Here is a 23246-nt window from a genome sequence, read left to right on the forward strand (position 1 = left end):
CGTTACAAACTTACATACATATAAAAATGTGTTTAGCGCAAAGTCGCTCGCTTCGCTCGCTCGGTCAAAAATTGTTAGCTACAAACAAAGGGAGTGTGAATAGGACTATTGAAGTAAGACGAACGTACCTTGATCAAATCGGAGACGTTTTAGCAAAAGGTCAGGTCAAGATTACCACAAACCGACGAGCTTGCATAAAGAGAATTATGAATGTAGATGAAAAAAGGAAGATGTAGAAAGAAGTATGCAGGGATCGTGGCAAGTGTAAAGACTTGTTGTCTCTCGGAAAGAGGCGGGTTTTATGTTATGTTAAACTCTCCAACATAGTTCGCTGTAAGTCACACCCCGCCCTGATCAAATATGGCCGTCATTTCACGATCGTTTTGAGCACATTCAGGATTGCATTGCGTATTTGTTTCTCTCGTTCTCTTCGTTTCGCCGGTTTCTGCATTTCACTTTGTTTTCGTGCTTTTAAAATGTGAAACAATCCTTTTACTGATGTATAAATACATACATACAAGTCTATATACCTACCTACCTCCTCTCCAGAGAGGATGATGATGATTATGAGGATGTAACAGAGACGTACCCTCAGAGGAAGAATCACAATAGAGCCGTGCGGTTCCCGGCACCATTAGAAAAAGGAAAAGGACCACTCCATCACTTTCCCATGGATGTCGTGAAAGGCGACTAAGGGATAGGCCCATAAACTTTGGATTCTTCTTTTAGGCGACAGGCTAGCAACCTGTCACTATTTGAATCTCAATTCTATCATTAAGCCGAACAACTGCAGGTGACCTATCAGTCTTTTCCAACTGTTGGCTCTGTCTACCCCGCAAGGGGTATAGACGTGATTATTTGAATTAATGAATACCTCGCATAAAGTCTTTCCCGAAAATGTAGCGTAGACTTTTTCAACTAACCACGCATTATATACAGTCAAATATATCACTACATAGTATAAAACAAAGTCGCTATTTTACTCTGTTTGTCTGTATGCTTAAATCTTTAAAATTACGCAACGGATTTTGATGCGGTTTTTTGTAACAGGTAGAGTGATTCAAGAGGAAGGTTTTTTATGTATAATTTTTTCCGAATTTTGCACCCGTGCGAAGCTGGGGCGGGTCGCTAGTATTGTATAAAAACTATCATTTGAACCGCTGTAACTCGCGCCCCGACCTGCCCAAACATTCCGTTCCACGTACATTTGGAGCGCTCTGAAGGATCGCCGCTGTATTATGTTTTCCACTTGACTCCGTTCCAATGCTCAATTTCTGCAAGTTGAATAATGGTTTGCAGTCAAATATTTATTGTTTACATCGGTAATTTCAATGGTCTATATCCTGACTATATCAATCCAAACATATTATAAATACGTAAGTACGTTTATGCTTATGCCGTGTGGTTCCCGGCACCAATACAAATAGGAATAGGACCACTCCATCTCTTTCCCATGGATATCGTAAAAAGGGATAAGCTTACAAACTTGGGATTATTTTTTTAGACGATGGGCTAGCATTCTATCATTAAGCCAAATAGCTAAACGTGGCCGATCAGTCTATTCACGAATTCTGGCTCTGTCTACCCCGTAAGGGATATAGACGTGTTTATTTGAATGACCTCTTATAAAGTTTTTCCCGAAAAGGTTGGCAGATACTCTTTCAACTAACCACGTACTCTGCATTATTCTATGTTATCTTTTCTTTCAACTTTCATCAGTTAGTCAAACCAACCAAAACTTTATTTAATCCACTCTTTTTCCTTCCGTCAAATTGACTCCGTTATTGCTTCAAAACAACGAATATTTTTTGTATTATTTACGTCCATTTTATTTATTTCAGTGTTCTCTTACATGCAAAAACAGTTTTTTAAGTTCCTTTATTTATAGTTTAAATTCATCAGAATTTTTTGATTCACTCAATATATTATTAATGTAATGACAAAAAAAATTGCCGTGTGATTCCCGGCCCCAATAAAAAAAAGAATAGGACCACTCCATCACTCCCCCATGGATATCGAAAAAGGCGACTAAGGGGTAGGCTTATAAACTTGGGATTCTTCTTTTAGACGATGGGCTAGCAACCTGTCTCTATTTGAATCTCAATTCTATCTTAAAGCCAAATAGCTGAACGTGGCCTATCAGTCTTTTCAAGACTGTTGGCTCTGCCTACCCCGCAAGGGATATAGACGTGATTATATGTATGTATGTATGCAAAAAAAATATTTTTTTACAAAAAATTTCAGCCTACAAATCATTACACCCGCTTTGCGGTAAAGGGGAGGGTTCAATGCACCGAGCCGTGCTATGAATGATTAAAATGGTGGTGTGAGACGGGCTCTCGTGTGAAACCGCCTTAAATAGTGTTGTAGGTTAAAGTTTTTATTTATCGATAGTATTGTAAAAAATAATTAATTAATTGTCACTATTTGAATCTCAATTCTGTCATGAAGCCAGCTGAACGTGACCTATTAGTCTTTTTAAGACTGTTGACTATGTCTACCCCGCAAGGGATATTGACATGATGATATGTATGCATGTAAAAATAAATAGCTCGCTATCATCTGGCGACTTCTCGCTGGATCTCGTGTAAAAACCCACGCCCTCTTAAATATTGCTCAACTAGTCCGCTAATAAAGGTTGAAGTTATTCTATGGATCTTTAAATTAACTCTAAACTCTCTTAACTGCGATGTTTTAACTAAAACACCACTAGAGCTAACAAGGTATATTTTTTACTTTACCCTATCACAAGGGATATAGTAGAGTAAAAGTGTTTATAAATAATACAGGTAAGTTTAAGTGCCATGTGGTTCCCGGCACCAATAGGAAGAAGAATAGGACCACTCCAACTCTTTTCCATGGATATCATAAAAGGCGACTAAGGGATAGGCTTTTAAACTTGAGATTCTTCTATTAGGCGACAGGCTAGCAACCTTTCACTACTTGAATCTCGATTTCTATCTTAAAGCCAAATAGCTGAACGTGGCCTATCAGTCTTTGGGACTGTGGGCTCTGTCTACCCCGCAAGGGATAAAGACGTGATTATATGTATATATGTATAAGTAATACAGGCAATACGTTCGAGATAAAACACCTGACGACACCGAGATAAATAATAAATAAATCTTTTACGTTTACAAAAAAAGTTACAAAAATAACTTAATTGGTAGGTATTACGATACAATACGTTTACCCGACCTGTGTTGTGGTCATAGGAGGAGGTCATAAAATACAATAAAAATCCCAAATTTTTCAATATCTATGTTAATGTTAAAAAAAGTTATCTAATTACAGCTATCGATATTTCAAACAACATTTACTCGCCTGAGTGACTGTGATGGAGTAACTAAGTCGACTAAAAATAACGCTAACATATCGACAGTTTCACAACACTATTTATGGAAATCTCAGTTCAAATAGAACACTATTAGCATGAACGGCTTAGAATAGTGTCGTTAAAAGTTTATTTCTCATCGGTTAGTCAAAATAGCCCGGTTAAAATGCGCAACGCTAGAGATAGCACAGGTTCGTACCCCCGGTCATGACTATTTCCGAAATTATGTTAAAATATTCAAAATTGTTTATTTCTCCAAGCAAAGTATATAAAAAGGATGTGATTGGAGTCTCCTTTTAAGATTTGACGGCCTCTGTGGCGCAGCGGTAGTACGCTTGTCTGTGACACCGGAGTTCCCGGGTTCGAATCCCGGCCAGGGCATGGTGAGAAAAGAAGTTTTTCTGATTGGCCTGGATCTTGGATGTTTATCTATCTCGTTACACAAGTTTCGAACTTACTTCGAGGCTAACTCAATCAGTGTAATTTGTCCCGTATATATTTATTTATTTTACTTATATATCGGTATCATTCTAAGTTTTATTAGTTCTATGGTCCAAAGTAATACCCGCTCTTGAAGACAATATCTTTTAGGGGGCCCTCAATAATACTCCTGCAGCTATTGTATCAAAAACCCTTAAACCTAATAAAATTGGGAAACCAAGTGAAAATCAATAGGCTCTTCAGATTGTTAGCGTCGAATTTGAACTCTATTGTAATGTGATAAAAGTCAATCTTGAGTGGCAAAAGTGTATCATGTTACGAAATATCATTCTTCATTTACGTGGAAAGCTATAACGTAAGCGTATTTATTGACAAATGAATAAGAATTCTATGACGATTGACGCAAACTCGGATATCAATTGATTTTAGGTATTGTTTTTTTTTTAAGTAGGTATGACTAATTTTATGATAAATTTTATATCGATAAAAAAATTGAAAATAATAAATAAGACTAGAAGCCGCCCGCGACTTCATCCGCATGGAAACCCTATCAATCCCGCGGGAACGGGGCCTATATGTTAGTCTGGGTCTTCAGCTACCTACATACCAAAATTCATCGTAATCGGTTCGGTAGTTTTTGATACTGACATACTTACAAACTTTCATTTATAATATTAGTAGGATTACTTTTATTTTATTAATACCAGATTAATTTATATTCATTTTAGTGCCGTGTGGTTCCCGGCACCAATACAAAAAAGAATAGGACCACTCCATTTCTTTCCCATGGATGTCGTAAAAGGCGACTAAGGGATAGGCTTACATACTTGTGATTCTTTTTTTAGGCGATGGGCTAGCAACCTGACACTATTTGGATCTCAATTCCATCATTAAGCCAAGCAGCTGAATGTGGCCATTCAGTCTTTTCGGGACTATTGGCTCTATCTACCCTGTAAGGGATATAGACGTGACTATATGTATGTATATATGTATGTAATTTATATTTAACTTTAACCAAAATATATCCATTCTTCCATACTTAAACTAACAAGTGTCTATGTTTGTTTCTCACGAACATAATTAAACTAATTTTAATGAAACTCATAGTTAATAGTACTGAGAAGGGTGAGGCAAAGGATAAGGAACTTATTATTACGGAAAAAAACTACTATTCAATATGGAATTTATTTTAAAAAGAGATGTAGATTAATGCAATGTTTTAAGAGTTTTAGAAAACAAGCTTTAACCCGTAGCTTAGTCCGCGCGTATTTAGCACTACCTATACGCGCGAATATAGCGCCACCTACCCGCATAAATTTAACGCCACCCTCAATAGAATACTGGATGTGTGCTAATTCCACAATAGCTTTAGTTTTACCGGAATGTAAAGTACAGTAGTTCCCCAGACTCTTAATAATACATATTTATATAGAGTTTAAGAGTTTAGAAGATGAGAGGTTCCAAAAAGACATACGTTCGTAAATAAAATATTCGTTTGGATAAGATACTTTTCGGTGTAATATTAAAGTTCCCACACACAAACTCTTAACCCCTTTTAATCATTCGGGACATCCAAGATCAATGAACCCTTTCTTTTACTGTCAAAATGGCGGTTTTAATACTTTTGGAAATCGATTCACGCGCCATTTTGTTAAACCATTTTAAAAGCTTTTGTCTCATTCTCAATATACTTATATTTGATTTATTTCTACCTTTTAAGGGATTTTTATGGGTAAAAACTTATTAAATGTGATAACTGAAGTGTAATTACACGTCATGATATTACTTTACATACGTTACTTGTAAATTTATCATCGCACATATAGTCACGTCTATATCCCTTGCGGGGTAGACAGAGCCAACAGTCTTGAAAAGACTGAATGGCAACGTTTAGCTATTTGGCTTAATGATAGAATTGAGATTCAAATAGTGACAGATTGCTAGCCCGGCGCCTAAAGAAGAATCCCAAGTTTGTAAGCCTATCCCTGTGTCGCTTTTTACGACATCCATGGGAAAGAGATGGAGTGGTCCTGTTCTTATTTTTTTTAGTGCCGGGAACCACACGGCACTACTTTAAAATGTGAACTAATTAAGTTTAACTACGGCACTTTAGTCAATGCTCTGTCACTTAGCTATCTGACTAATGACCAGGCAAGGACGCTTAATGAAACCAATTATCTTACTTGAAACGTTGGAAAAGGAAAGTATGATAAAAGTATTCACTTTGCTTTTCAGAAATTTTAACCCGATTTATGTATTATCTTTTTTTTTTTTATTGATGATAGATGAATATTTTTTCGTTTAATAGTTTTTCATTCTGAGGGCCTCTTTGGCGCAGAGGTAGTGCGCTTGTCTGTGTCACCGGAGGTCCCGGATTCGAATCCCGGCCAGGGCATGATGAGAAACGAACTTTCTCTGATTGGCCTGGGTCTTGGATGATTATCTAGATATGTATTTATTATAAAATATAGTATCGTTGAGTAAGTATCTCGTAACACAAGTTTCGAACTAACTTCGAGGCTAACTCAATCTGTGTAATTAGTCCAGTATATATTTATTTATTTTTATTCATTCATTCACACAATCACTTCTATATCCCTTGTGAAAGTGGGAAGGCCTAGACGTACGTACCTTGATCAAATGAGAGACGTTCTAGCAAAAGGTCTGGTCAAGAGTACCCGAAACCGATGAGCTTGCATGAAGAGATTTATAAATGTGGATGAAGCGAAAGAAGTGTGCAGGGTTCGTGGCAAGTGGAAAGATGTGGTCTCTGCCTACCACTCCGGTAAAGAGGCGTGATTTATATATGTATATCCAATGTAGGGTAGACAGAGCTAGTAGTATTGAAATACTAATATAATGAAAGGCCACGTTAATATTGAACCCCGTTAGTATTTTCATTATATATTTTAACTAGTTGACTTTTAAACCCCTCTTGTAAATGCCTGTATAATATTAGCACGCCATTATTACATGCTATTTTAATAGAGCGAAAGGTTCACTATTCTGAGAATAGCATGGACTTGCGTCAGAACTTATATACATACCAGAGCCTGCCCGCGACTTCGTCCGCGTGTAATCATTCCCGCGGGAACTCCGGGATAAAAAGTAGCCTATATGTTATTCTGGGTTTTCAGTTACCTACATACCAAATTTCATCGTAATCGGTTCAGTAGTTATTGCGTGAAAGAGTAACAAACATCCATACTGACATGCTGACATACAAACTTTCGCATTTATAATATTAGTAGGATAGGATATCACGCTTTTATCCTTTACGGGGTAGACAGAGCCAGAATTCACAAGAATACTTTGCTTTTCTAAACTAATCTCTGTCACTATACTATCAATATACTGGCCCCTTAGGAAGACACGCGCGCCCTATCTCCGAAATCTTTACTGATGTGCTCTCTTGTTCTAATATACTTTCACACAGTACACACTCACTACACATACATACAAACATACATATAGTCACGTCTATATGCCTTGCGGGGTAGACAGGGCCAACAGTCTTGAAAAGACTGGATGGCCACGTTCAGCTATTTGGCTTAACGATAGAATTGAGATTCAACTAGAGACAGGCTGCTAGCCCATCGCCTAAAAAAGAATACCAAGTTTGTAAGCCTATTCCTTAGTCGCCTTTTACTATCCTATCTTATTCTATTATTTTTAATGGCACCGGAATCCACACGGCACTGAATTTTGTACGTATGCGAACTTACCAGTTAAGATCAGAAAATGACACCAGTGTCTGGAACTTTGGTAGTCCTGACCCTCTCTATAGGAAAATGCGAAACTTACCTGAAAAAAAATCATTTTTATAAGTTAGAATTGAGATTCAAATAGTGACAGGTTGCAAGCACATCGCCTTAAAAAAATCCCACGTTTATTGGCCTTTCCCCAAGTCGCCTTTCACGACATCCATGAGAAAGTGTCGGTAAACCACACAACACAATCGCAGTTATTTCGTTACATCTCCTCATACTAAGTTACATTGCAATTTGGCCTAAAAGCCAATACTATCATTACACCGTAAAATGACCCATAAACCCCGCATTTACTGCGCAGTCGAGTGAGTACAGCAATAAAGGTACTTCACCAAAATCCTTGATTACTGTTCCGTTCGAATTATAACTCGATTTTAGTGTAGGTTTCTGAATTCGAATAGTTTTATGAAAAAAAAAAACATATGATTACATTTTAAGCCTTACCAGGAACGAGGTAGACAGAGCCTACAATCTCGAATTATAATTTATGGAGTAATATAGTTTATAATAACATGTTAGTGCAAGAAGATTATGGCTGATTGTTTTTTGCAGGTTTTTATTGGCTTTTAGGTTTTTATTACATTAATTGTTTAGTGCGTAGATTTGTTTCTTTTTTACATTTGATTCAAATACCTCCAAAAACTTTTTAGAATTCGACCGAAAAAGGTTATTCAAAACTTTTATTTTTGTTTTGATTAAACTTTTTGTCATCAAGATTTTTTCTCAAGCAAAACTAATAATTCTAAACTCATTTTCAAATTTAAAAATAATATTCTAATATTCAACGGACATTTTAAATAAAGAACGAGCTAAACACCGTCTGGAAACCAGCTTTTAGTTTAGAAATGTAATGAAAATGGCGGACTGAAAGGGAACACTTTTTTTATTCGTGTTCCCGCGCATTCTTCGCGCCATATTTCATTTTCTTGAGTAACTACTGAGCTGCAGAGATTTTTGTTGTTGTTTTTCTGTAGTTTTAAAAAAGGCGAACAGGCATAGGGCATTGTAATTATATATTTATACCCCCGAGAATAAAATAGAATAATTTATTTCTTAGAAAAATTTAAATTGAATTATTTTTAGTTATAAAACAACTTTGAATACAAACATTAACGCCTCTTTCCCGGAGAAATATGCAGAGACTATTTTTTTTTGCCTGCCACGATCCCTATCCAAATATTAATTTTGTTAAATACGATTTGACATAATTAATATTTGGAACTACATACCTACTCGTACGCTCACAACTAATGCATCATCAGAACAGTAAATAAAAAATCTTATTTAAGCAAGATAAGGTATCATAGGCATTTAACGCCCGCTTAATTTCAATTCAATATATTATTGAATAAAATGATTGGATTAAAAAACTGTTTAGAAAAATAGTTTTATTGTCAAAAAAAGAATACAAAAACTAACACATATATGTTATCAGTCATATAAGATTATGAAAACAAAGACTTTCTGAATAGCCTGTCATTGGCGTTACTGAACATACAGTTTTTAGTAACGCCCATATATTTATTTACGTAATATCTTAATAAACACATATATTTCGACTTAGAGCCGTACAAAACTTAAAAGTATATTATATTATCTTTTTTTAGATAGCATCATAATTATCATTATATGAACTACAAATACTAAAATATTATAATTTTATAACACTTTCAAACATCTCGTAATTTCTACTTAATCATCTATAACAAAAATATTTCACTTTTAACATGTTCTATAACAATAGAAGATCAATTTTTAAAGGATTTTAATAAAAAATCAGATTATTATTAAAATGCCTATTGGGCGCTATTCACCGTAGGTGGCTAATGACGCCCCAAAACAGTACGTCAATTAACGCCCTGAAATGAAGTAAATTAATATTATAGCTTAAACATAAATGAGATCAGTAATCAACTTATATATCCTACGGACTATTCAGAGTATCAGTAATCAGTCTTACAATCCTTTGAAATTTTAATACTTTTTCTATTTATTCGCAATTTGAACAAATGAAGTCTTTGTCACGTTTTGTGAGGCCAACACACTCCTCATGGTACCACGTCTTGCAAAATTTACATTGTCTCATGTCCAATTTTTGGTTTTCATGACATGCATTGCAGTACCAAAGTTCTTCTGTATCGTCCTTTTTTTCATTAATTGTCTTTTTATTGCCTTTTTCATTAACAATGTTCTTAACATTTTTTGGAAATTTATTTATTGTTTTTATTGCTTTGTTTTTTAATTTCATCTTATCTTTTTTCTTTTTCTCATTTTCTTTGGTATTGGTATTCTTTGTTTTTTTTTATCGTCATCTTTTTTGTCAAAGAGATCTTTTGTAATACGTTGACCCTTATAATTGATAGCTTTCTTTCGTGGACGGTTTATTTTAGATAATGCGTAATTAGGAGTCGGCAAAAAGTCTTCAAATTCTGTTTTATTACTTGTTTTTTTTAAATTTGATAATGGAACATTATCTTCATCTGAAAAACATGACTTATCATCATCAGAGTTTGCTTTTTGGATTATATTTTCTTGTGCAAGATTGAATATTTGCTTTTTAGGTGTAGTTATTTCTTTATTAACGATAGATAAAATTTCATTTTCTTCATCTGATGAAAAACCATAGATGTTTTCAATTGAATATTTTACCTTATCATGAGATGGCATGAACATTAAACTATCTATGTCAGATGAGTCAGAACTGTATGTTCGGCGTATAGGTCTTTGCACGCCTGAACAACTGGGAACTGCCATATCAATATTATTACTTGTAGAGCTTTATTTGTTTGCAGGTGCTTCAAGTAACATAGAAAGACTCTCAGGAATTATGGAAGGTGAAACACATAAATTACGGAACGAATCATGCGGCGTAGGGTTTTCCAATTCATTTTCAGAAACATCAGTAGATGAGCTATAATCAACAATACGAGATATGTTTTGAGCTGTTAATGGTGTTGGTTCATGTAAAAAATTATGAAGATTGTCACACTGTTCATTACGTGACATCACAGTTAGATTGTCGTCAGTATCATTATTAAATTCATCAAGAGTAATGTTTCGTAGGTTTGATGTGTTTACATCAAGATTATGCTGATTTTCGTCAGAGTCAGTGTCAACATTAGCATCAGATTTAGGATTCTGCACTGGTTGGTTTTGATTTTGAGGATATGGAATTTCAGATAAAACTGACGGAGCAAATGCTTCTTCTGGTATTGCTTCAGGGTTATAGGGATATAAGCCTGTTGCTTTAAATCCGTTCACTATATTAGAGTGTGTCATACATTTGGGCCACACTTGTGAAAATATTTTATTGAAATCAGCTTTATTCAATGTCCTAACAGCGCTTACTGACATGTAATTCAAGACAGCTTCATCCCAGTGATGCTCAAAGGATTTATTTACCGATTTGTCTAACGGTTGCAGCTCGTGAGTAGTATTGGAAGGAAGGCAGTACAAAACTATATCATTCTTTTCAGCTTCATCTAACGCCTCAACTGATAGATGGCACTTTGCACCATCAAAAATTAATAAACATTTATCAACGACTTTATGTCTTGCCAGGTGCTGAATAAATTCCACAAATAGGTCTGAAGTCATACTTCCCTTCGGTGCCATTCTAACTAACGTTCCAGCAGGTAGATTTTCTGTAAGGTCTGGCCTTTGTCTTTGGCCTTTAAAAAGAATCATAGCTGGAATCGATGTACCTATGGCATTCACACACATCGCAATGGTGACATTTTCTGCATGTTCTGGGGCAATGAGATGAACCCTTCTGCTCCCTTTTTCAGCCAAAACTGTATGCTGTTTATGCACAGTTATTCGACATCCCTTTTCATCCATATTATATAATCTCTCTGGATGTCGCAGTATGTCTAACTCATCATATAATTTGCGGATATTCTGAAAATGTTGTTGAACAATAGGTTTATTCAACTTTTGTGCACGAGCTGGGTTCATTATTTGCGATTTTCGTTTACTAATGGATGGATTTCTTTTTAAAAAGTATCTTAACCAATCTACGCCGGCAATCCTTTTGGATTTATTGAAATTATTTTTTATGTCATATCTCTCGCAAAATAAGAAAGCTTGTTTTCTTATGAATTTAGGCGTTAGTGGAATCCCAATACTAGCAAATCTTTTTATCCGCGATGCTAAATCTTTTTCTTGTGTATTCGTTAAAATAGGTTTTCTCCCCAAACGTTTAATTTCTTGACCTGTTTTTAAATGGTCTCTTAAAGTTCTTCGCGGAATATTATACCTTGCCGCTGCTGATCGCTGAGTCAAATGACCTCTTTGCACAGCTTTAATGGCAACTTTCATAGTGTCTTCAGACCATGACTCCCCTCTTCTTTTACGTGTGGAATGAGATGGATTCATTTCCCGGATCTGTTAAAAGCAAATCATTATGAATTAAAACACATCGATTTTCGCCTTGTATAAATACGCCCACTTAGGATAATAGCGCCCATACAGGCTATTGACGCCCAAACCTCACGTCACGGGGCGTTATTACCCGAATAGCACCTTGTACCTAGTTCTCATATTTTCACACATAATTACAAACAAATCAATCAAATTGTCAATGAAATATGAATAAAGATATCTAAATAGAACGCTTATCACAAAATTAGACATGTAAATTACAGAAAATGAATTAAAACTTACGGATTTGTCGGAGTATTTTTTATAAGAACAGCGTGCACTGCCGGCGTCCTTCAAGTTCGGTTCACAACTGAGCGACCGATGGCCTGAGCGGCGCCGCGTCGCGTCCGCGCGTTCCTATTGGTTTATTCTATGTGTGCATGAAGTATAACGTAACTCGTGCGGCATTATCTCCGATTTTTAGCATTCGGGCGTTTTTACACATTGGGCGTTAAATGCCATACCTACCTTATATCATATTCTGCCTATATTTAAAAATCAACTTATCTTCTCTGCTTATATTCTTATTACTTTTTCTCTTATACTTTAATGCCTTCACGAAATCTAATAGATATGAAATCTTCATTACAACAAAAAGAGTTTAAAGGATTTCCAAAAAATTCCCGAGGATTTTTCCTAATTATTCCAAAATCCTTAACCTCAATATAAAATATATTAATCAAACAAATCCCCCCACACCGAGCCCTATCATTTCAAATTTATTCCGGGACCTTAATATTTTTACACCGACATTATATGAATTAATTTTGTACCCTCCTTTTTAATAAAGGAAGCTTCTCGAATATGATACTCGTAAAAAATAAATAGAACAAGGTATCTATGGTAGAGATGTATACTATACTAGGAATGTCTTCTTCCTATTTATAAATAATACAGGTATTAAACGCGCACGTAACGTTCCTTTATTTATTTATCTCGGACGTTCGAAGTAACATGATTCGAAACGTCCGAGATAAAATAAAGGTGCTTGTTAAATTTTTTATAAATAGCACGATTCATCGCGAAAATTTAATTATTTTTAAATTTGACTAACTAACTAGTTAAGTTATGTTTCAGTTGGACGTACCTTCAATTACAAGAAATTTATTAAACGAAATATGTATTTTTAACTTTATTAAACTACAGTATTTAAATGTAACAGTGTAATTTGGTAGACAGAGACAATAGCAAGATTCAAAGAGGGTGATGGAACTGATATTGACAGATAATGATAGGTTGCTAGCTAGCTAGCTATAAATTTGGGATCATTTTAGGCGATTCCTAAAATGATCCCAAATTTATAAGCATGAATAAAACACTTAATACTTTATGCCATGAAAAACCCCTGCATAAAAATACATTTGGTCGATTTCCATAGGATGTCATTTTTTGCGGATCTGTCGTATGAATAATATTATGGGTTTGATATTCATAAAGTATTGGAACGCTTCTAAACTGACTTTATTATAGTAGATTTCAGATCTAAGTAAATTGACGTCGTTGATTTTTTGCAATTGAGTTTGTTCCACCGCTTCTGCTATACTTGCGCTTTTTAGATTGGTAGTCTACCCCTCTCCCTCCCTCTGTGCCGTGTGGTTCCTGGCACCAATACAAAAAAGAATAGGACCACTCCATCTCTTTCCCATGGATGATAGGCTTACAAACTTGGGATTCTTTTTTAGGCGATGGGCTAGCAATCTGTGTAAGCCAAATAGCTGAACGTGGCCATTCAGTCTTTTCATGACTGCTACCCCTACAGACTCTGTCTACCCCACAAGGGATATAGACGTGACCATATGTATGTATGTCAACCCCTCCTAAGGCATGGTTTCCAACAAAAAAGAGAGGAGAGGAAATATGATATATGTTTTGAATAACCAATCAGATTTCGTATTTACATCTCCTCTCCTCTTGGCTTCGGTGAAAATGAATCCCTTCCCAATTTTCCTCTACTCTCCGTTTTATTTGGAATAAGGGATAAATAAAGAACAATATATGTTTTTTTAACCCGCTTTTTACGCGCTCCTATCAAAATACGTACATATAATCACGTCTATATCCCGTGCGGGGCAGACAGAGTCAAAAGTTTTGAAAAGACTGATAGGCCACGTTCAGCTGTTTGGCTTAATGATAGAATTGAGATTCCGATAGTGACAGGTCGCTAGCCCTTCGCCTCAAAGAAGAATCTCAAGTTTATAAGCATATCCCTTAGTTGCCTTTTCGGAATCCATGGGAACGAAATGGAGTGGTGCTATTCTTTTTTTTTATTGGTGCAGGGAACCACACGGCACAAATCTTCAAAAAAAAAATCTACTGGGACTGTTAAAAGAGCTGTAAAAAATGTAATTTGGCAAAAACAGGAAAAACACGAAACATTAGGAGCATCAAACAATACTCGTAATGCATTCGAACGCACAATACGAATCGAGAGGCTCGCACAAAGAAACATTCTCAGAAAAATATATATCGCGTCGAAAAATGGAGCGAAAAAATACGAATAACACGAAAAACACAAGTGCTTGTTCCCACTTGTTTGGCGAAATGAGGGTGAGTAGTGATGTGCTGATTACTAAATGGACGAAAGATTTATCGATGAATTGATAACACACAACACATGTGCCCGGTGTGGTTCCCGGCACCAATCCAAAAAAGAATAGGACCACTCCATTTCTCTCCCATGGATGTCGTAAAAGGCGACTAAGGGATAGGTTTACAAACTTGCAATTATTTTTAAGGCGATGGGCTAGCAACCTGTCACTATTTGAATCTCAATTTTATCTTAAAGCCAAATAGCTGAACGTGGCCTATCGGTCTTTGCAAGACTGTTGGCTCTGTCTACCCCGCAAGGGATATAGACGTGATTATATGTATGTATGATAACACATACTAGCAAAACAAAAACTTGACTTAACCGACAAGGGCTATGGAAGATGAAAAACTCGGTCGATATTCATCATCTTACCTTCTAGTTACTTGCGTTTGCAATTTCTTAATAACTTATCGCCCTTGAGACACATATACCCTTAGAATATATGTTTAGAAATGACAATATCTCTTTTACTTTCTCTCATCTCTTTATCGAGAAGCACGACTTGATCATATAAAAATAAACCACGAAGCAGAAATTTAAGAGTATTATTTTACATAAAGCGATATTTGACCACTATGACTATTTATTTACCAATTCAGATAAAGTAAATATAGGAATGTTTAACACAAGAAACTATAGTACCTACATAGATTCTGCTTATTTCCAGAGAAATCTTTAAAAAGAAATCTTATTTGTTCGATGGATGTAATCGAAATGTTGCTCGCGAAAGATCAGATTTAGAGTACCTACCTTAAACATACAAGTTTGCATTCAGACAGCGAAAAAGTATGCAAGTGAAAAGAAATAGTCTCTGCCTTCCCCTATGGGGAGAATGCATGATTTTGTATGGGGTGGTGCTTTACTATGTTCTATCATTAGTAGATTTTAGATCCAAAACGTTAAATCCAAAAAATGGAACCGCTGTTATCTGAATTCCGCATACAATTATGCGCTTGGCTCTCCTCCAGTGCGACAATAAACAATAAATCTTTCCTTAACAAAATTGAAATAGTTTTTATACTAATGCCTTGCCAAAACTAGTCGCAAATAAGGGGTTTTGCCAAAAAGAATAAAATGATCGTGAACCAATTAAACTGATCGAAATGATTGGTGAAAGTAAACAAAGTTAGTCACAAAAGAATTAGTTAGCACTCAATCTAAACTCAAAAGAAAGACGACGTCGACAAAGGAAGACGAATTAGTAGTTCCTGAGATTAGCGCGTTCAAACAAACAAACAAGTATAGATATATCGATGATAAAAAATAATGCGCATCACTATCGATGAAAAACATTTCTTTTTAGTATTTGCCGAAGCGGGCCGCGCTAACACTCGCTTGTTCCATACATTCGCGCTAAACACTATGAAAAATGACATTTCTTATCACACCTCCATCTTGTTATATTACAGTGTTACAAAATGTTTTCGCGGTATTACCGTCACTTATATCATTAGTTTCGTGACCAAATAAACTAGTGACGAGTTGAGTAGCAACCTTAAAGAGGTTAATATGTAGGTTTAAGAGTATCTTCTTAATGTTATAAATGAGAAAGTAACTTAATTTGTTTGTTTGTGACCTGTTCACGCGTTATCATTTGAACCAATCTTCATGAAATTCTTCGTATAGACAATCAAGAGTCTAGGGAGAAGGACATAGGGTTCTTTTCATCTCGGTAAAAACTGAAGTTTCCAAGAGATTTGTCTGTATTATTTTGTAGGTAGCGCTTAATTCTCATGTGTAGGTCTTAAGAGTATCTACTTAATAAATAATTGGTGTAGGAGACGCTTATAAATCACTAGCGACCCGCCCCGGCTTCGCACGGGTGCAAAATTCTGATAAAATTATACATAAAAACCTTCCTCTTGAATCACTTTACCTGTTACAAAAAACCGTATCAAAATCCGTTGCGTAATTTTAAAGATTTAAGTATACAGACAAACAGACTAAAATAGCGACTTTGTTTTATACTATGTAGTGATCTAAATTCGCGTGTAAATGGCGCTAAATTCGCGCTAGAATGGAAATTTATGGAATGTTTAATTTCACGCGGACGGAGCCGCGGGCATACTATAGTTCTACCATAGAGCAATTCAGTTAAATTCCTTCGTCTTTTGTCTCCAATAAGCTTTGTCAACCCCGTAAGGTATATATGAATTGTACTTGTATTTAAAACATCTCACGACTTAGCAAAAGATTAACATTTTTACCATTCGATAATTCTTTTTGAATAACTAAATTATGTAAATTTTAGATTAATGAGGAATACATTTGGGCGAAGTCGTTTTGAGATAAAGACATTATTTTTAGTCAATTCTCAGTCAGTTCCTTTGTGTTCAATAACCTGAGATAACTTAAAAAATGGCGTGTTTTTATCATTAGGTGAAAACTAGATTTGATTATAGCAAAATTGATGATTTTATACCTATCCCAATGTCAACTTATATTATAAATGCAAAAGCAAGTTTATACGTGTGTATTTGTTGGCAATTCACATCTTATGTACTGAACTAACCTTTGCTAACTAACTAACTAAGGTAACTTGACCAATATTGGATCGATCATGGTTACACATCCAGTTGCCTGAATGTACAGTACAGGTTTCCTCGCGATATTGTCCCTCGCCGTAAGACAATTGGTTAGCAATTAAACTAATGTCCTTATGTAGCTTATAAAACCGTCATTCGTATGTACGAAGTAAGAAGCAGTGATGTCACTCACGCGGCTTTTTAAAGTCGGATACCTTAACCACTGTACCACCGACGCTATATTTAATAGCTTAAATTACTTTGATGAAAGTGCAACTAAAGGTGAATGCAAACTGTACCTAAATTACTACTCTTGAGAAAAATAAAATCCTATTATACTAGCTCTTATATTAAAGTTTGTTTACTCTACTTAGATATCAACTTTTCAGCACAAATGTCTAAAACGTCAAAAAGGGGCCAAGAGTGTGTCGGGCTACTCTCAATTAAGAGTTCTGTAGTAATTATAAAACTACTTTAAAATAATAATGGTTTTTAAAGATATTCTAGTGAACAGTAAGCCCAAAAGCATCTATAACTGACGCTGAGCATACATGAAGAGAATGACGATTGTGGATGAAGCAAAACACGCAGGGTTAGTGGCAAGAGCAAAGTCTAGTCTCTGCCTACCCCACTAAGACAGACTTGATACTTTTTCCTACTGGCAAAATCCCGGTTAAATTCTTCAGGGAAGAGTTTTTACACGAAGCGACTCCCATCTGACCTCCGCAATTGCTGGGAAACCGACCTCATAATGGATCATTGTTACACATTCAGTTGCCTTAATGTGCAAGTATCCTTACAATGTTGACGGCCTCTGTGGCGCAGCGGTAGTACGCTTGTCTGTGACACCGGAGGTACCGGGTTCGAATCCCGGCCAGGGCATGATGAGAAAATAACTTTTTCTGATTGGCCTGGGCCTTGGATGTTTATCTAAATAAGTATTTATTATAAAATATAGTATCGTTGAGTTAGTATCTCGTAACACAAATTCCGAACTTACTTCGAGGCTAACTCAATCTGTGTAAATTGTCCCGTATATATTTATTATTTATTTATTTAATGTTTTCCCTCACCATAAAGAGCATCGGTTAGCAGTTACTTTTAATACAGAAAAGAGTTATCGAACGAACTAAATATCGTATGTTTATTTTCATATATTGGATGGAGTTTCTTATCGACTGTGAAACCCTAAAATGTCGCGACCGAACCAAGGTCCCGACAAGGACGATTCGTCCTCAATTTATTGCGTAACATTCTTCTTTTATTATTTGTCCAAAGAATTTTCTCGCGACATTTCGCTTGCATTTTTTTATGAGTACAAAATTTTAAGAGTGGCTTTGTAGTTTTAAAAATTTCAGAACACTTCAAAACCTCTTAAGATCATATTTTTTTATTGTGGATTCATCTTTTTTTTATTGGTGTTTTAGTTTCTTTTTATTTATTTTTCTTACTATAGATTGAACTCTAAAATTACTGACTAATTAAATTGATTGAATATTGCAAGGTTATGCAATTATTTTCTGTTCTATGCGCTACATATCGCTCGTAGAAACATACATATTTTTTATATATATCATGACTTTTGATACGGATTTCAGTAAAAAAATTTTGGCGGGAAACCAGACGTCACGAATTTTGGCAAACGCCAATCAGCTGAATTACCGCCGCCATGTTTTTCGGGTTATTTCTACATACATACATATGTACGTACATATGATCACGTCTATATCCCTAGCGGGGTAGACAGAGCCACCAGTCTTGAAAAGACTGATAGGCCACGCTCAGCTATTATTATTATTATGGGTTATTTCTCGACTCACATTATCTGTGGGAAGATATTTAGCATTAAAATTCACGCTGGCTAGGAATTTTCTATTTGCTTTCATGGCGTTCCCTGAAATTTAAAATTATTTAAGATCTATCAGTTGAATTTTAATGTTCGTGGGGCATGAAAATATGAAAGTATTTTTTGGGACAAACACAATTAAAAAAAATGTGTTCTAAATCTATCTATCTATCTACTCGATGTACTAGTCACTAGGGATCTCTCTATGAAAGTTGTATTCCATCATCTATAACGAATGTGCAATTTGCACGTTCGCATTACACAGTCCACGTTCGTAAATAGATTGGTCTATTCTTGGACGTCATTTATTGACAAGAGAGTACTTCTCTCACCCACGCCCTACTCCTTTCAAGTTGATAAAGTTTTCAAGTTTCACTTTATAACTCAAGGAAAGATTTTAACTGGAATTAAATTTATTAATCTACCATCTTCCTTCTTCCGACCTAGCGTTAATCCTACCCATATATCATGGTTACCTATCGTTATACGAGTATGATGTTTTCTCTAGCCCTAAGATGAATTAGTCGTGTGGTTTCCGGCACCAATAAAAAAAAGAATAAGACCACTCCATCTCGTTCCCACGGTCGTAAAAATCGACTAAGAGATAGGATCTTAGTAAATTGACATCGTTGAATTTGTGCCATGTGGATCCCAGCACCAATAAAAAAAAATCCATGGAGCATTATTCTCATGGATGTCGTAAAAGGTGACTTAGGCATAGGCTTACAAACTTGGGATTCTTCTTTTAGGCGATGGGCTAGCAACCTGTCATTATTTGAATCTAAATTAAATCATAAAGCCAAACAGCTGAACGTGGCCTATCAGTCTTATCAAAAATAATGTATATTACTCCGAAAGAAGTCTTGGATACTCATGATCGGTAAATAGGCAAGGAAGGTATTGAACCTATATCCCTTTGACGATGTCTCTCTGCGTCTTCACCAACGACCACAGATGCTCTACATTTTAACTATATAACAAGCCTCAAACCTACATCTCATTAGGATTTAGGATATATAGTCACGATAAACCTACGCTTAATCATTTTCTGTGCCGTTGTATTGATAAAAATCATATTTTTGTACAAAGGTCAAAGGTAAACATAGAATCACCCGTACACACACAAATTTTTACCTATACAAAATCCGAGGATTGCCAATAATCGTATTGGCGCGATTGGAGCGTCCGCCATCTTTAATTTTTCACCTCGTCAAACGCGCCGCGCCCGACTCCGAAATTCGTTTTAAAATTCAAATCCAACGAGGGTTAATATTTGAATAGTTTTTTTTTTCTATTTGCTTTGTACGTTCCATATTCAACTGTTTGTTGAGTTTTAATATTTTAATGAAATAATCATTACTTAGAAATATTTAAATATGTACCGGTTTTTGGATTACATACTCTGTTTTGCTATATATTTGGTTTTTGAAATTAGACTGTATTTTTTAATAGATTCGGGAATTAAAAAAGTACTTTTTATGGGTGTAATGTGTTTTCAAATAAATATTTCTCTTTTTTTACATACATATACAAAATGCAACCTGTCACTATTTGAATCTCGGTTCTATCATTAAGCCAAATAGCTGAACGTGGCCATTCAGTCTTTTCAAGACTGTTGGCTCTGTCTACCCCGCAAGGGATATAGACGTGATCATATGTATGTATGTATGTATGTATATACAAAATGAACAAAATCTAGATGGATTTTATTCATTTTGTATGTATGTCAAAAACTCTTACACACAAAAAAAATTACGTCTTTGTACCTTAAGAAGTAAACAGAACCAATTCAAATTAAAAACTTTAATTCATTATTATGGAACATTGCAATATCTATACTAATATTATAAAGCTGAATAGTTTGTTTTGTTTTGTTTTATTTGTTTGTTTGTTTGTTTGTTTGTTTGTTTGTTTGTTTGTTTGTTTGTTTGTTTGTTTGTTTGTTTGTTTAAACGCGCTAATCTCAGAAACTACTGAACCGATTTGAATAATTCTTTCACTGTTAGATAGTCTATTTATCGAGGAAGGCTATAGGCTACATTTTATCCCGGATTTCCTACGGGAAACGTCAACAATGCAGGTGAAAGTTGAATGAGTCGGCCATCTGCGAGCTCTCCACGCGAACGCTGCGCAAACCAACAAAGATATAGTAAAACAATGTACTAACGATGTGAAGTACTTATTTTTTGCCACAAAAAAGTCCGCGAGAGCATATATCTATCTCTTAAGGTTTACTTACAATAACCACTTTTATGTTAATTTTTTAAGATTATTTTTTCATTATAAACATAAGTTATTTTGAAACCAATTTTCTTTAATTCAGTATTAATCCTTATCCAAATAAATATGTTTATTACTTTCGGCTTTTCATGTAGACTAAAATTGCCATTTACAGTATATAAATCAGGCAAATAGGTTTTGAGATATAGTCGTTATAAGCAATTTGCAGCGAAACATTTAATACGGCGAACGAGCGTTCTTTCTAATACGCGTGACCGCCTGACATCTTAGAAGATATTACTATTTTAAAGTAAAGTATCAGCCTGTAAGATCCCACTACTGGGCAAAGGCCTCTCATCTCACTATACGGTCTCCGTTCCGTCGCGGGTAATGATATGGGCCAAGTCGTCGCCAAGTCGCATACCAATTAGCAGCTATAATTGATAAAGCCGAGGAGGATGTTTGCAAAAATAAATATGATGCCCAAAATAACTATTCCACGCGGACGAAGTCGCGGGCACAGCTAGTCACTTAATAATTGTCATATGTTTTGGTCTCGCAACATTGGTTGGCATCAAAAATAATTACTTAAAACTAAGTTAACTGCCGCTTCCAAAGCGTTAGTGCAGAATAAGTGGTAAAAAACTGCACTGCAGCATTTTTCTTCAACAACGTCAACTTTACAATTATCCAAACTTAACATTAAAATTAGAATAGAAATGTTGACGAGAGGATACATTGTTGTCACTTATACGAAATTTAAATAATAAAAAAGAATATAATTAAATTTTCAAAAATTTTCTAAAAAACTCCAGCTGGATCTCCTGGTCTTAATGATAAATAAGAAGAACTCCATTTTCTTAATAATGTTATAACAGTACATTCGTCAATAACATTCCGTTAGTTTATTTGTGCCCTCCAGCCAAGCCTAATGCCGGGCAAGGACATATAATCCATGATTCCTTCAAGGAAAAATGTTAGCTGTTTTCTTTTCTCCCGATATGACAGTCGATAGGCTGGGCCTTTCATTGGGCGGTTTGTGCTACAAGTTATGAGAAAAAAATGTCGCGACGATACCGTGTTTTTTTTTAAATTAATAAAATTTATATGTGCAATAGAGGGTTAACAAACAAACAAAAAATAATAAAATCTGAGTGTTAGTCTGCTATGTTATTCTTGTTAACATACATACATACATATGGTCACGTCTATATCCCTTGCGGGGTAGACAGAGCCAATAGACTTGAAAAGACTGAATGGCCACGTTCAGCTATTTGGCTTAATGATAGAATTGGGATTCAAATTGTGACAGGTTGCTAGCCCACCGCCTAACAGAGAATTTAATTAATATTGTGAAGTTGACGTTGTTGAAGAATATGCTGCAGTGCAGTTTGTTACCGCTTCTTCTGCACTGACGCCTTGGAAGCGGCAGTAAACTTAGTTTTTAAGTAATTAATTTGACGTCAACCAATGTTGTTAAACCATACGTTTTGACAATTATTAAGCGATATGTAGTATCCTATAGTAACGAATAAAATTTTTGAATTTTGAATTTTGAGGAATCTCAAGTTTATAAGCCTATCCCTTAGTCGCCTTTTACGACGTCCGTGGGAAAGAGACGGAGTGGTCTTATTCTTTTTTGTAATGGTGCCGGGAACCACACGGCACTATTTATTTATTTATTACGCATATATTTATTTATTTCTTTATACCATGTCAAGAAGTCAGGATGTGACCGGGACTAACCATCAAGGAAGAAGACCATCATTAAATTGGCTTATTGTGTATCAATCATATGTCTAAGATTGAGTATTTTTTTTAAATATGCTCCATAATTCTGTCCTCACATTTTACTAAGTAAGTACTAAAATGTTAATCATGCTGAGTACACTTGTTTTTTGGTTTTACAACTGGCCATGTTTCTATTGTTTATATTTATAATAGAGGCCGCCCGCGACTTCGTCCGCATGGAAACCCTATCAATCCCGCGGGAACTCTGGGATAAAAAGTAGCCTATGTGTTATTTTGGGTCTTCAGCTACCTACATACCAAATTTCATGGTAATTGGTTCAGTAGTTTTTGCGTGAAAGAGTAACAA

The 23246-nt window shown here is 35.4% G+C and overlaps 2 protein-coding genes across 2 annotated transcripts in view; both read right to left on the bottom strand.

Annotated features, from left to right (window-relative positions):
* LOC106131721 (protein madd-4) overlaps positions 1 to 23246 on the bottom strand; it is a 319633-nt gene that overhangs the window by 267810 nt on the left and 28577 nt on the right. The window lies entirely within an intron of this gene.
* LOC132903417 (jerky protein homolog-like) lies at positions 10324 to 12436 on the bottom strand. Its single transcript, XM_060951711.1, has 2 exons — positions 12211 to 12436; positions 10324 to 11931 (listed from the first exon to the last, which is right to left on the bottom strand). The coding sequence occupies exon 2, from the start codon at positions 11920 to 11922 to the stop codon at positions 10324 to 10326; it is 1599 nt and encodes a 532-aa protein (XP_060807694.1). The 5' UTR covers positions 11923 to 11931; positions 12211 to 12436.

Source organism: Amyelois transitella, chromosome 26 (assembly GCF_032362555.1).
Source record: "Amyelois transitella isolate CPQ chromosome 26, ilAmyTran1.1, whole genome shotgun sequence".
Lineage (NCBI taxonomy): Eukaryota > Metazoa > Arthropoda > Insecta > Lepidoptera > Pyralidae > Amyelois > Amyelois transitella.